This window comes from Theropithecus gelada, chromosome 15 (genome assembly GCF_003255815.1).
Source record: "Theropithecus gelada isolate Dixy chromosome 15, Tgel_1.0, whole genome shotgun sequence".
NCBI lineage: Eukaryota > Metazoa > Chordata > Mammalia > Primates > Cercopithecidae > Theropithecus > Theropithecus gelada.
The window spans coordinates 20,188,309-20,204,234 of NC_037683.1; the positions used below are offsets into that span (position 1 = coordinate 20,188,309).

The following is a 15,926-nucleotide window of genomic DNA, read 5'->3' on the forward strand; positions in this document are numbered from 1 at the left end:
ACTAACTGTCCTAGAGCTGGTTAATTAGCAGCAAAGTTTGATTTTAAGGTGTTCTGGGTCTGTCTGATTGTTTGGCTTCTCAGAGTGAAAAGACATGGACTTTGGAGTTACTCATTTTGGGCTTTAGTCTCTTCTTCTGTACTGATTAGTTCTGTGATTTGTTTCATCTATCTGAGACTCAGATTCCTCGCTTAAGGTACCTGCATCACAGGATTATGGTGAACACTAAAGGAGGCCATTTGTGTCCAGTTTCTAGTGTGATATCTGATATATGTGTAGGATATGCTTAATAGCTGGTAATATCATCATTGTTATTAGAAGTAAAAACTAGCCTTTACAGCCTTTTCCAGAACTTGTCATCTTGTCTCATTAATTAGATGAATTATCTCTGAATTGTGGAAAACTGGCAGTGAGCCAGGGACAAGCACTAACAACATGATTTTAAAATGTGAGACAGAAAATTTTCTACAAAACCTGGATTATGTTGCCCCATTTATTTCATATGTCTACCATGAAGTTGAAGAAATGTTTTGCTCTAGTAAATTGTGACTGGGAATTTTAATTGATACATTTTTATTTTCAAATAAAGCTTAAAACTTTTCTTTAAAAGTAGTGACTTTAATACTACACATCTCTACAAAGTCTAGTTTAACTAAAGAAATTCATCAGCTTTAATATTAAGTTTCCCAAGTTTTCAAAGATTTGTGGCAATACCTTGGCAATAGTCAAATGTAATTTGAGTATTAATGTTACTCTAGAGTAAGACTCTCAAAACAAAAATTCTTGTGTTGATAATTCCTTTTCCCTAGAATGAGGCTTTTCTGAGATTCCTTTTCTTCAAACCTAAAACATAAACTATGGTCCTAATAAAAAGTACATTTTGAAATACACCATATACTTAGGAAATCAGGCCTGTAGTCAAGATAATATAGTTTTGTTGGTTTTGTTTGTTTGTTTGTTTGTTTTGAGACAGGGTTTCGCTCTGTAATCCAGGCTGAAGTGCAGTGGCACGATCTCATCTCACTGCCAACCTCCGCCTCCTGGGTTCAAGCGATTCTCCTGCCTCAGCCTCCGGAGTAGGTGGGATTACAGGCACATGCCACCATGCCTGACTAATTTTTGTATTTTAGTAGAGATGGGGTTTTGCCATGTTGGCCAGGCTGGGCTTGAACTCCTGACCTTCAGTGATCTGCCCACCTTGGCCTCCCAAAGTGCTGGGATTACAGATGTGAGCCACCGCACCTGGCCAGTTTGTTGGATTTTTTAAAAGAATCATTTGATGTACATGCAGAGGTTTGAGTTGTGTATTCCTACTCTTGATTTTGACAATATTTTTCCTTTTCTTTTCAGTTCGAAAATCAGGAATGATGTAATTTTTGTGGATCCAATCCTAGGCTTGTGAAAATGGGTGACGTTCTTTGTTGAATAGATTAGATAGATTGAAAGTTATATTTACATGCATTTTCCTGGTCTTTGTTTAAACAGAGTAGGGTTTTTAATGATGAATCTCAAAAGGAAACAAACAATTGCGTATGAAAAAAGGATGGTAATCCTATACATCTTTGCCTTTCATTTTTTTCCTCTTGTCTCTCATTGTACATGGGAACAGTTGCAGCCTAAGACTTAAGTTGGAGCCAAAGGGAAAAGAAAAGATTGTACTCCTTTTAGTGAAATAGAATTTTAAATACTAAAATGTTCCGCAACTCCTTATGCAATAATCAGCTGGAGCATTAATAACTTCCTGCTATCTTAAATGTAACAGTCACTTTGAGAAAGCCTCAGTCATTAGTTGGATCCCCTGTGGACGCTGGTGCCACAGTTCAGTTGAAATAGTTGCTTGTGGGACACCAAGGCATCCTTCCAGCAACATTTTAAAAATTGAATCTAGTAAAACTTCATTGCTTAAAAAAATTTTTTTGCATATTTTAAAATTTATATCCAATGAAATTTACTCATTTGATGTGCAATAGTTCTGTTAGTTTTGATATGTGCATAATCAAGATGCAAAATGGTTTTATTACCCCCTCAAAATTCCCCTGTATTGCTCCTTTGTAGTCAGCCCTTCCCTTCTGCCCCCACCTCTTGGCAAATCCCTGATCTGTTCTCTGCCCCTGGCTCCTTTCATTTAGCATAATGCATTTAAGATTCATCCATGTTCTTGGATGTCAGTGGTTTATTCCTTTTTATTGTTGAATGGCATTCCATTATGAGAATGTACCATACTGTATCCATTCACTAGTTGAAGGACATTTGGTTGATTTCCAGGTTTTGGTGATTATTAATATCACTTATAAATATTTCTGTACAAGTTTTTGTGTGACTATAACTTTTCATTTCCCTCAGATACATACCTAGGAGTGGAATTGCTGGGTCATATAGTAAAGGTATATTTAACTTTATAAGAAACTGTCAAACTGTTTTCCAAAGTGTCTCTACTATTTTGTACTTACACCAGTAATTTTTGAAAGTCCTGCATGCTTGCCAGGAATTAGTATTGTCAAATTTTTTTTGTTTGTGTACTTTAGCTATTCAAATAGATGGATACTCATTGCCTTTCAAAGTACAGTTTTGCTTTTTGACTTCCATTGAGTGGATGTTCCTATAATGTTTGCATTGTGTGTGCTGAGAATAGAACTATTTCCATCTACTTTTGCAAGTCAGACTGTAGTTCCAACTGTCTAAAATGATGATATATCTTTGGGACTTAGAACTTGAATGGCCAGTGCTCTGATAAATATTGTAAGTTTAGGAATAGCTTAATACAGGTTTTTTGTATTCTTAATAGATAACAGTATTTGAAGATATTAAAAAGCAAGAGTGTACTACCTAAAGCAATTTATAGATTTAATGCAATCCGTATCAAAATATCAGTGATATTCTTCACAGAAATTAAAAAAAAAAAAAACCCTGAAATTCATATGGAATCACAGAAAACAAAGCAATCCTGAGCAAAAAGAATAAAGCTGGAGGTATCACACTACCTGACTTCAAAATATACTACAAAACTATGGTAACCAAAACAACATGGCATAGGTATGAAAACAGACACATAAGTCAGTGGAACAGAACAGAGAATCCAGAAATAAATCCATGTATTTACAGCCAACTGATTTTCAATAAAGGTGCCCAGAACATACATTGGGGGAAAGGATATATTCTTCAATAAATCATGCTGGGGAAACTGGATATCTATATGCAGAAGAATAAAACTAGACCTCCCATCTTTCATCTTATACAAAAATTAACTCAAAATGGATTAAAGACTTAAAAGTAAGATCTGAAACTATAAAACTACTAGAAGAAAACACAGGGGAAATGCTTTAGAATATTGGTCCTATACAGCCATGAAAAAGAATGAAATCCTGCTATTTATGGAAACATGGATGAAGCTGGAGGTTATTATGTTAAGTAAAATAAGGCACAGAAAGTTAAATACTGCATGTTCTTACTCATATGTGGGAGATTAAAAAAAAATCGAGCTCATGAAAGTAAAGAGTAGAATTGGAGCCGGGCGCGGTGGCTCATGCCTGTAATCCCAGCACTTTGGGAGTCTGAGGCGGGCGGATCATGAGGTCAGGAGTTCAAGACCAGCTTGACCAACATGGTGAAACCCCGTCTCTACTAAAAATACAAAAATTAGCTGAGTGTGGTGGTGTGCGCCTGTAATCCCAGCTACTCAGAAGGTGAGGCAGGAGAATTGCTTGAACTCGGGAGGCAGAGGTTGCAGTGAGCCGAGATTGCACCACCACACTCTAGCCTAGGCTGCAGAGTGAGGCTCCGTCTCAAAAAAAAAAAAAGAGTAGAATTGGAGGTATTAGAAGCCATGAAGGGTAGGTGAGAAGGAAGGATGGGAAGAGGTTGGTTAATGGATACAAAATTATAGCTGTATAGTACTAAATGAGTACTGGTGTTCTGTAGCACAATAGGGTAAATAAATATGGTTAACTGTAATTTACTCTATATTTTCAAAAAGCTAGAAGAGAGAATTTTGAATGTTCATAGTACAATGAAATGATCAATGTTTGAGGTAATGGATATGCTATTTAGTCTGATCATTACACATTGTATGCATGTATTGAAATATCACTCTGTATTGCATAAATAGGTATTATTATTACACGTCAGCTAACAATAAAAGGGGTGAAATTGTTGTTCAATGAATGAAAAGGAGTCAGAAATTGAGTTTTGCAAAGGTGTTTATGCAGTTTTGCAAAAGGCTGTAAATTGAATTTCAGGCTGTCTTCCTGAACCAGATTCCTGTGAGTGCTCTGTATTAGTTATAGCCACTAGTAGTCTTCTAGTATCTATGCTTAAATGCAATAATTTTGTAATCATTTTAGTTTACCAACAGTATTGTTGTCAGGGTAACATTTATTTGTTTAGGAGATTTCCATCATGACTGAGGACATAATTTTTAAATTTTGTCATGCAAATTTTTCATTTACTGTTTTTATGGATTTTTATCTGCAAAGGTTTAATACACAATTGTACCAAACTGCTTGAGCATTACAGTTAATTCTAGCACTTAGAAATGACTTCAAAAAGAGACACAGAGAGGACACATTCATTAGGACATACAATCACAATTAGTATTTTTCAAAAACTCCCATCATAAATGCAAACAAGCTGAATACCAGAACACACCAAATATTCTCTGTGAGATGGTTAAAAGTTGGATGAAGAGAGAGCCTACAAGGTTTATGAAAGGCCTAGAAAAGGTCTTCAGTATGTTCAAGTAGATAATCTTTTACCAGGGCAAATGTTTGTGCACAAAGGGCAGGGCAGGTGGAGGTAGGTGGCAAGGGAACTTATGGGATTTGTAAACAAAATACTCTCATTTTTTTAGGGCTAAAAAACTTCAACTCTTGGCTTTTCGAATGTTTGAAAAAGTGCAGAATTTGATTTTCTCTGGGACTTTATGTGTCTGTTTTCAAATACTTAAAGCAGTTTGGCAAAGAGTTTAGTTTCTTATTCTTCTTCAGGGTGAAAATCACTATATTTTATTGTTCTTCAGAAGCCAGACAACAAAAGGAAAAAATGTTGCCAAGATTTTGCTCTCTCTGAGAACATTTACATTACCCTTCTCTAATCATTTCTCTATAGAGTTTTCCAAAGAATTAAAGGGCTGAAAGGAAGCCTGCTACTCACATGACAGAGTTTATTCCGTATTTACTTTTAGGCAATTGAATGAGCTGTTCGGCATCTTATTCATACTTGTCTGTAATTAGCTTTTGGTGTCCTCTTCATATTGTTTCATTCCCATTAACATCCACACTGGTGACTTTCCATTAATCATGTTGCAGACTCCTTTGTGCTGTTCTGATGTCTAAGATTCTAACTCATTAAAAAGTCAGCACTTCCTCTTGTCTTTGGTCCTTCTCATTGCTTCTATCAATTGAAACTTCCTTCTTTTTCATATTGCCACATTTTTACTAAGGGGACTGCATTATTTCTGCATTAACTCCTGTCTGGTTCCGCACAAATGTCTAGACCTGTGAAGGGTCTGAGATTTTACTTTACTTACAAGCTAACAAATTATCCTGGCACAATTTAATGAATACCCGGAGTGTTTTACATTTATTACTGTTGCTTATACTATTCATTTAACTTGCGTCATTTCATTTAAGGTCAGTCACTGGGATGGGCCTTAAATTCTGAGTTACAAACAGAAAAGATGCCCATGCTCCCTGGCATTTGGTTTACTTTGTATTCTCTTCCTTTCCTTTTGTTATTTTGGGGAGAAGTATTAACATGATAGTGCCTTTTTGTCTTGATGTGTCAGCCCCCTTCTTATCCCTGGGGTGGTCTCTCTTGCTGAAACATTTGCCATTCATGCTGCTACTGTTAAATTGATTAGTACCAAGGATGTATAATAAATAAATGCTCATTTTTCATCTTCTCTGAAGCCGCATCCTAAATCCTTGTTTTTACCACTGTGTATTTTAAGGCACGCATATTGTTAATGAGTGGAGCCTAGTATAAGTAGAATATCATCTTATTCTCTACCTAGATGAGCCATAACATGGATTTCTGCGTAATAGGAAACTAATTCTGTTTCCCAGACATTATTCAAAGCTGCTATGGTACTAAACCCATTGTCAGGCTTTTAGATCTTATCCTCAGGGTATAACGAAGCTATAGCCTGTGAATCTAACATCCGAATTGCATTTATTATTTTATCTGATAACACTTTCTACTTTTTTTCCAGCTGTTGTATTAATTATTGCAATACTCCAGACCACTTCCAGCTTAAGTATTGGCACTGAGTGGTATAGCTACTATTATGCCCTGTTTACAGGAGAAAAAAATGAAGGCACACAGAGCTTAATTAACTTGCCTAAGGGTATAAAGTTAGTGAGAGAGCAGGATTTAATCTTAGCCATCTACCTCTACAATCTGTGCTCATAACTCTTTGCTTTACTGCCTCTTCAAATTATTGTCATTTGAGAGGTTTAGGTAGTAGGTGTTGTTACGGATTTATAATAGGGGCAGTACAGTTAGAGTTTATGGAGAAGTGAGTTTCAGCTGATTCTTAAAATAGGGAATAAGTTTGACTATGTGAAAAAGAGCACTCTAAGATGCACAGAATAAGCAAAGGTTCAGAGACAGGACTAACCAGAGTATGTTCAGGGAATAATGAAGATATTAGACTGACTATAGAAATAATAAATAACCAGTGAACTTGGTTAGTATTGAAAGTTTATCCATTAGAACTTAACTGGAAAAAATATTGAGTGTTTATATCTGAGTTCTTAAATTCAATTGGATTCTTTAGAAAATACTGCTAATCTTACTCACTGGGAACATTGACTCAGTTTTCAGATGGAAATACATTAGTAAGGAAATAATGAAATAAAATTCATAGTCTTTATTATAGAAAAATTTTTTTTAGTATTTTCATTTTTTCTTGAGCTAGTTCTACTGACATCAACATACTTTAATTACTTTAACTTGTAATAAAATAGGTCCAGCAGGAGGAGTTGAATGTAAGTTGAATTTCTGCCCGATTTCAGAAGAAAAATATTATTTTAAGTGTTCTGGTCGTTTCTGGTGGAGTGAAGGTCCTGTCATGAAGTTGTCATTGGCAGGTTTACAGACCACTGAACGTGGCTTTGCTAGTTACAAAAACCACAACACACCTACACAGAAAGTAAATATCATGTGAAAACATGTAACTCTGTCAAAGAAATGTCATGTTTATGTAGCCTAGTGAAAATAAGAAATGGGAAGTAATGGGAAGCTCATTCCTTTCCTAAGCTTGAGGCTGAAGAAATCTGAATTTTCCTTTGGGTTTTGTGCACCACTCAAGTTTGAAATACACATAAAATAAACAAATAAGTTGCCAATATTTATTTATTTACTTTAGTTATTTTTTTTGAGACAGGTCTTACTTTGTCACCCAGGTGGGGGTGCAGTGGCGAGATCTTGGTTCACTGTAACCTCAGCCTTCCAGGCTCAAGCGATCCTCCCACCTCAGCCTCCTGAGTAGCCAGGACTACAGGCGCATGCCAGGATGCTCGGCTAATTTTTATACTTTTTTTTTTTTTTTTGTAGAGATGGAATTTCACCATGTTGCCCAGGCTGGTCTCAAACTCCTGAGCTCAAGTGATCTGCTCACCTCGGCCTCCCAAAGTGCTAGGATTACACGCATGAGCCACTGCGCCTGGCCTATTTATTCGTTATTTGTTATCTTTACAAACTAGAAGAGCTGTGAAGAGCAAGGAAAAAGTGACACCAAAGTTTAGGAATTGCAGAAGTGTGGGAGGTATAGAGTTGGCCAAGTGGGAATTTCTTTGAGGAATCTTTTGTTTTTACTTGTGTGGATAAATAAGCTGCTTGTGATTACATAAAGAATTTTGAAGCTTAATTTCCTTTTCTAGAATGGAGAAGCAAACCCCTTTATAACTCTCTATTTGAGACTCTGGATTTGTAGTTATCTAGTAGCTTTTTGAAGTAATCAAAAATAATATCAAAGATTATTTTTTCCAAGCTAAACTGTATCGGTACAGTGCCATTTTATATAGTGCCTTACCTATTTAGAACTGTAATTTGTACCATAGATTTCTCAGGACCCTTTAAGGGTAGCATCATGGCTATTTTGGAATGGGACCTATTCCTAGGATATATATATTAATACAAAGTCCTCAGTTAATACTGTATCAAGCTATGTTGAAAACACTTTCCTTTTGATAAAATGAATAGAGGCAGTAGCAAAAAACAAATCCTAACTGACCTTTAAATGAGTCTTTGCACTAGAAGTCTAAAACTAAGGGCTTCTCAATATTTTTATCCAAAGAACCATCTGACAGGGATACGGTGGGAAGGAAGTGGGGATGGTTAATGGGTACCAAAAAAATAGAAAGAATGAATAAGACCTAGTATTTGATAACACAACAGAGTGACTGTGGTCAATAATTTAGTAATTTATGGACAGTAATTTGATTGTACATGTTAAAATAACTAAAGGAGTAGAATTGGATTGTTTGTAACACAAGGATAAATGCTTAAGGTGATGGATACCCCATTTACCCTGATGTGATTATTACACACTGCATGCCTGTCAGAATATCTCAGGTACCCCATAAATATACACACCTTATACTCCTGTATACTCACAAAAATTAAAAATTAAAATATTTCTTTTGAAAAGTGAAAAAAGTGAAACAAACAAGCAAATAACAAAGAACCGTTTGAAATATACTTAAATGTTTATTTTCCAAATATTTTAATTTGGGAAAGACATTCAAATTGGGATTGGTTTTAACTCCCAGATCAGGATGAACCTGTAAACTTTCTCTTCTGGTTTTATTGTTCATCATTTCCTATTCTTCATTAATTTCTTCCTGGGCAGAACACATTAACTTATGATTCTAGCTATGGCACAATCTAATATGACCTTGAATAAGGTTACCAAAGTTAATCATCTGAGCCTTAGGCTTTTGCTGCTATACAATGGGATTATTTATTATTTAACATGTTGTCATTTCCAACATGTGCCCTTAGTGCTGTGTAGATAAGCCTGCCTTTGGTGGCTTCTAATTCAGAAAAACATAATACACACACACACACACACACACACACACACACACACACACACAAAACCATAATTTATATACCCTATATGTTTCCTGATTTGAATAAACTAAACAGGATAGAAAGTAAATTTGAACTAGAGTTAATTTTATCTGTCCTTACAAAGTTGTCATGAAAATTTATTAAGAAAAATAAAATAGAGTTCATTTTATTAAGAGGGCCTTAAATCTTGGTTGGTAATGTCTCTTTCCTTCTTTCCTTTGCAGAGTATGTATGTAACTGCTCTGTGGTTGGAAGCCTGGATGTGAATCACTGCAACCAGACCACAGGGCAGTGTGAGTGTCGGCCAGGTTATCAGGGGCTTCACTGTGAAACCTGCAAAGAGGGCTTTTACCCAAATTACACTTCTGGGCTCTGTCAGCCATGTGACTGTAGTCCACATGGAGCTCTCAGCATACTGTGCAACAGGTAAGCAACAGAGGGTGGAACTGAAGTTTATTTTATTTTAGCAAGGGAAAAAAAAGGGTCCTACTCTTAAGGACCATACTGGTTTAAACAAAGGGGGATGAGGGTCATAGATTTACAAAATATTTTATATACTTTTATTCCCTTACTTTATATGTTATATTTAATGTCAGGATTTAAAAACTTCTAATTTACTGATTTAATTCTTCAAAAGCACTAGAGTTGCCAATTTTTCTCTGGGATAATTTCTGTAAATTTCATGGGAAAAAAATTATTGAAGAAGAAATCTGCTTTCTGGAAGGGCTTCCAGGCATGAAACCTGCTAGGAGGTTTAGAAATGTTCTTATGTTTATTAATATACCATTGGAGTTTGAGGAAATTTGTTCTTTGGTTTATTTTTCTCTCTAATCAAAATTCTACATTTGTTTCTTTGGACAACTAAAGCTTAACTTGGGAATACCTTAATTTATTTAACTAGTGGTAAGTAGACTGGTTTTACTCTATTTACCAGTATATTTTTGAAACCAAAAGTAGATTAAGCAGGAATTATCTTTAAAATAGTATGTTATTTGGAGGTGATTTAATCTAGTGGAATAATGTACTGTTATCTAAACGTTTGCCTTGTACCACACTGAAAGTAATTATTCTTTGACCTTATATGAGGCACTTGACTTTTTGTGGACCCCCAACTCAAAAAACTGAAGAGACAGTATTAAATAATGAAAAAAATAATGACAGCTTATACTCAGTGTAACCTGGGGTGTAACCCAAGATCTGCTGCTACTTAGAAACTGGGTTCCTTGGGCAAGGAACTGAGCTTGTTTCTTCTCAAGGTTGTTGTGAAGATTAAATGAGTTGATATATATAAACTGCCTAACACATGTCACTCAATACATTCTGGTTTGTTTTAATTTCAAAGGAATATTATGGGCTGAAATGAGAGAACATGTTTTAAGAACTTTTAGCTCCTTGACAAAGAAGTGCTTTATACTTTAGCAATAAATATTTTGGATGCTTTATAAATGATATTGTACTGTTACGGAATATTGTATCGTATGGTAGCTTATTAAAAATGTAGAAGAGGCTGGACGTGGTAGTTCACACCTGTAATCCCAGCACTTTGGGAGGCCAAGGCTGGTGGATCACGAGATCAAGAGATCAAGACCATCCTGGCCAACATGGTGAAACCTAGTGTCTACTAAAAATACAAAAAAATTAGCTGGGCGTGGTGGTGCATGCCTGTAGTCCCAGCTACTCAGGAGGCTGAGGCAGGAGAATTGCTTGAACCCGGGAGGTGGAGGTTGCAGTGAGCCGAGATCACGCCGCTGCACTCCAGCCTGGCGACAGAGGAGACTCTGTCTCAAAAAAAAAAAAGGTAGAAGAGAACTTCATTAAGAAGTTTATAGGCTGGGCGCGGTGGCTCAAGCCTGTAATCCCAGCACTTTGGGAGGCCGAGACGGGCAGATCACGAGGTCAGGAGATCGAGACCATCCTGGCTAACACGGTGAAACCCCATCTCTACTAAAAAATACAAAAAACTAGCCGGGCGAGGTGGCGGGCGCCTGTAGTCACAGCTACTCGGGACGCTGAGGCAGGAGAATGGCATAAAGCCAGGAGGCAGAGCTTGCAGTGAGCTGAGATCCGGCCACTGCACTCCAGCCTGGGCCACAAAGCGAGACTCCGTCTCAAAAAAAAAAAAAAAAAGAAGTTTATAATTTGAAATGCAGCAATAATCAATGCTTCTGATGCTTGGTATTTTAAAATAGTTATTTGTCTTAATTTTCACAGCAACTCCTTATATGTAGGTTACGAGATCACAAAGATAGTAAGTGCCAGAGAAAGAATTCCATATTAGGTCTTCCAATTCCAAGTCTAGTGTCTTTACCACTGTAGCATACCACAGCATATAGATTATATAGTTAGAAAACTGATAATCACTCTGTTCTTTGAGATTGAGAATAGAGTAGTAGCTTAACGCTATTCCCTCCACTCTCCCCAAAACATGCTCATGCAAGTTAGATTCAGAAGTTTCGCATTGCTTACCATTTTAAAAGATGAGATAATGTAAGTTTGTTCACTCTGGTGTCTCATGGAATGTCCACTACTTTCTTTGGAATAATATTCTGCAAACATATTTGCTTTGAGTACTTTTGGAGAAATAGAAAAGTGTTCACTTCTAGGCCCAAAGCTTTATTAGAAGAGAAGGAAATAAAGGAAGGATTAAGAGAGAGTTTTATAATAGAAGCTGTAAAAGAGGAAAAAACAATAGTACTAATATTTATGTACTGTCTTACTGTATTCATAGTTCTTCTGCAAATTATTCCTGATTTATCTTTTCTGTGACAGTTAATGCTACTAAGTTTTATTCTGAAACTCTATCCTGAAAATAGGTGGTAACCATAAAGTAATGGAAAAGTACACTAGACTAGTAATCTAAAGGCCTAGGGCAGGGGTCTGCAGACTATGGCCTATGAACCTAATCCAACCCACTGCCTGTTTTTGTAAGTAAGGTTTTATTGGAACATAGTTCCACACATTTATTTATGTATTGTCTATGGCTGCTTTTGTGCTATAGTGGCAGCATTGACTGGTTGTGATAGAGACTGTATGGGCTACAAACCTAAAGTATTTACTATTTGGCCTTTTTGTAAAAAGTTTACCAACCCCTGGTTTATATGGTGGTTTATATCCAATCATGGTGGGTATTTCTAGGTAATCATGTAACTTTAGGCAGTTCACTTTAACCTTTATTTTTTTTATTATTTTATTTTATTTTGAGACAGAGTCTCACTGTGTACCCAGGCTGGTCTTGAACTCCTGGACTCAAGCGATCCTCCTGCCTTGGCCTCCCAAAGAGCTGGGGTTACAGGCATGAGCCATCATGCCTGGCTGAATTCTTTTTAGTGTTTGTCTTTTTGTTTGTGAAGTGGAGATAATAATCCATGTCCTGTCTCTGTCCTGCATAAAGTTGTTTGTCTTAAGAATCAAGCAAGATAATGCATGCATAAATCTTTTAAGCTGCAATTGCTAGACAGATAATACAAGTAATTATGGGAACCATTTATTGAGCATATGCTATATGCTAGGACACTCTACTAACTACTTGATGTGCATTATCTCATTTAATCTTTTTTTTTTTTTTGAGACGACATCTCACTCTGTCTCCCAGGCTGGAGTACAGTGGCATGATCTTGGCTCACTGCAAGCTCTGCCTCCTGGGTTCATGCCATTCTCCTGCCTCAGGCTCGCAAGTAGCTGAGACTACAGGCACCTGCCACCACGCCTGGCTAATGTTTTTGTATTTTTAGTAGAGACGGGGTTTCACTGTGTTAGCCAGGATGGTCTGGATCTCCTGACCTCATGATCCACTCGCCTCGGCCTCTCGAAGTGCTGGGATTACAGGTGTGAGCCACCACACCTGGCCATCTCATTTAATCTTTACAAAAACTCCCTTGAGAACATTATTATTTTCCCATTTTGACTGAGAATTTTGATGTTTAAAGTTAACTTGACTAAGTTTATACACTAAAGCTGCCATTCAACCCATTTAAACAAATGTAATACGTAAGCAGAGTCCACAGAATGACTTCAAAGTTCATGTTTTTCCTAGTAGAAAGCCTGTTGATATTTAACACCCAAATGTCCTAGAATTAATTACCTCTCAATTCAGTGTGTTTTGGCTGATGATTATAAAAAAAGATGGGACATATTTACATTTGTGTCCCAGAAATAAAGCCAAATACTGCATTTTAAACAAAATAATATGTGAGAAGTCTGTGTTAAATTCCAAATAGGTAGACTGTCAGCATTACATGTCAACAATTTGAAAGGTGCACCAAATATCAACAAAGAGGATATGTAGCATGTTACTACTTGTAGCCACTGTTAACCTTAGGAATGGTTTTTGCTCGGGAAGTGATGTTTTCAGCATTTTATATCCTAACATAGGAATTTGTTACTTTTGTATAGGTGCTTTACTGTGTTTTAGTTACACTTTAGGAACTTGGTTAGTTGTTTGGGGTTGACATGAAATGAACTGTAATTTTTTTCACTTAAAATTGATAAATAGGTTTTTTGTTAGTATCTCATGTAGAATATCTGATATTCAGTGATGGACGATTCATGCAAGAGGTGGAAGAGAACAATACTATTATTACTACCTTACTTAATGGTGGAGATATGTTGTGAGAAATGTGTTATTAGGCAATTTCATTGTCACGCAGCATCATAGAATGTACTTACGCAAACCTAGATGGTATAGCCTGCTGTATACCTAGACTATATGGTATGGCCTGTTGCTCCTAGGCTACAAACCTGTACAGCATGTTTCTGAACTGAATACTGTAGGCAATTTTAGTACAGTGGTAAATATTTTTGTATCTAAACATATAAAAGATAAAAACGGCATGCCTGTCTAGGGTACTTACTATGAATGGAGTTTGCAGGACTGATAGTTGGTGTGGGTGAGTCAGTGATTGAGTCATGAGTGAAAGTGAAGGCCTAGGATATTATTGTACACTACTGTAGAATTTATAAAGTCTGCACACTTAGGCTACACTAAATTTATTTTTTAAAAGTTTTCTTCAATAATAAATTAATCTTAGCTTACTGTAGCTTTTTAACATTATAATCTCTGATTTTTAAAACTTTTTGACTCTTTCTGATAACACTTAGCTTAAACATAAGCCCACTGTACAGTTGTACAAAAATATTTTCTCTTTTATATCCTTATTCTATAAGCTTTTTTTCTATTTAAAAATTTTATTTTTTACTTATTAAACTTTTGTGTTAAAAACATATACATTAGCCTAGGCCTACACAAAGTCAGGACCAATAGTAAGTACTGTCTTCCACCTCCACATCTCATCCCACTAGAAGGTCTTCAGGGGGATTAACATGCATGGAGCTGTCATCTATGATAATGGTGCCTTCTTTTGGGATACCTCCTGAAGAAACTGCCTGAGGCTGTTTTAGTTAAAAAATTTTAGTTTAACAAATATGCAGATGTACACTCTAACATAACAATAAAAACTGTAGTATAGTAAATACATAAACCAGTAACAGTCATTTATTTTCATTATTAAGTATTATGTACTGTGTATAATTGCACATGCTATACTTTTATATGATTGGCAGTGCAGTAGGTTTGTTTACACCAACATCACCATGAACACATGAATAATATGTTGCACTGTGTTACCACAGCTATGATCTCACTAGGTGATGGGAATTTTTCAGCTTCATTATAATCTTAAGGGACCATCATGATATATTCTATACATCATTGACGGAAATGTCATTATGTGGCACCTGACTATATTATTTTTCCATTCTATATGGACTATTTTCTGTGTGTACCTACCTGATAGCTTCTGTTATCCTTAGTAGGTTTCTTTTTTTTAATGAGGTAACACATGATTTTATATTATCCTCATAGCATCAAAGTGTATTGATTTCTCAAATCCTGTATCATCTTCTTCTAAGTGAAATCTGGAAGGACCTTGCTTCCCCTGCAGCCCATGCAAGTAATGACTGTTTTCTGTCTCACACTCTTACTTCTGGACCTGGAGTTGCAATAGATCTCTCTCTTGCTCTTCATTGCTGCTCTCAGAGTGCTCTTCCCAGCCTCCTTCCTAAAAACTCCTTTGAAGCTCACGGCAGCTAACTATGCTGTCACACCTCCTTGTTGCTGTTTCTACTCCTGGGCACCAGGCTTTATTTCTTACACTTGGCTCACTGTTATCTCTGACACTACACTTGCCATAGTTTTAGATGACTGCAGTATCTATAGATAAGCCTAACAATACTTGGGCTTCTCAGTTTCTTGAAACTTACTTCCAGTAAGTTTTCCTCCATGCGCCTTCCAGTCTTTGTTTCTTTACTTGCCCTATTTCTTGTTTGTCTTTGGCATATCAAACTTCCGAGATAAATTTATACTTCTGTTGGTCACAACAGAGTAATTTTTTTAGTTTTAAAAAATATTATTAAAAAATAAAGGCCAGGCGTGGTGGCCCACGCCTGTAATCCCGGCACTTTGGGAAGCCGAGGTGGGTGGATCACCTGAGGTCAGGCGTTTAAGACCAGCCTAGCCAACATGGTGAAACCATGTCTCTACTAAAAGTACAAAAATTAGCTGGGTATGGTAGCATGCGCCTGTAATCCCAGCTGCTTGGGAGGCTGAGGTGGGAGAATTGCCTGAACCTGGGAGGTAGAAGTTGCAGTGAGTTGAGGTAGTACTATTGCACTCTAGTCTGGGCTGTATCAAAAAAATAAAATAAAACAAATAAAATATTATTTCAGAATGTCAGGCAATTTGTCAGAACAAGTAGTGTATCACAAAAGTAGTTTAAAAGCCTGTATTTAAAGGAAGTCTTTACAAGGAGGCTTAGGAGGTCTAAATCCACATAGCCCTAAGCACTGAATTTCTT

General features: G+C 36.5%; 1 protein-coding gene across 1 annotated transcript in view; it reads left to right on the forward strand.

The window, feature by feature from the left end:
- Positions 1–15,926, forward strand: part of MEGF9 (multiple EGF like domains 9) — a 115,187-nt gene that overhangs the window by 47,052 nt on the left and 52,209 nt on the right. The window contains exon 2 of the mRNA XM_025360527.1: positions 9,300–9,501. Within this exon, the coding sequence (XP_025216312.1) occupies positions 9,300–9,501 (202 nt within the window). The remainder of the gene's footprint in view (positions 1–9,299; positions 9,502–15,926) is intronic.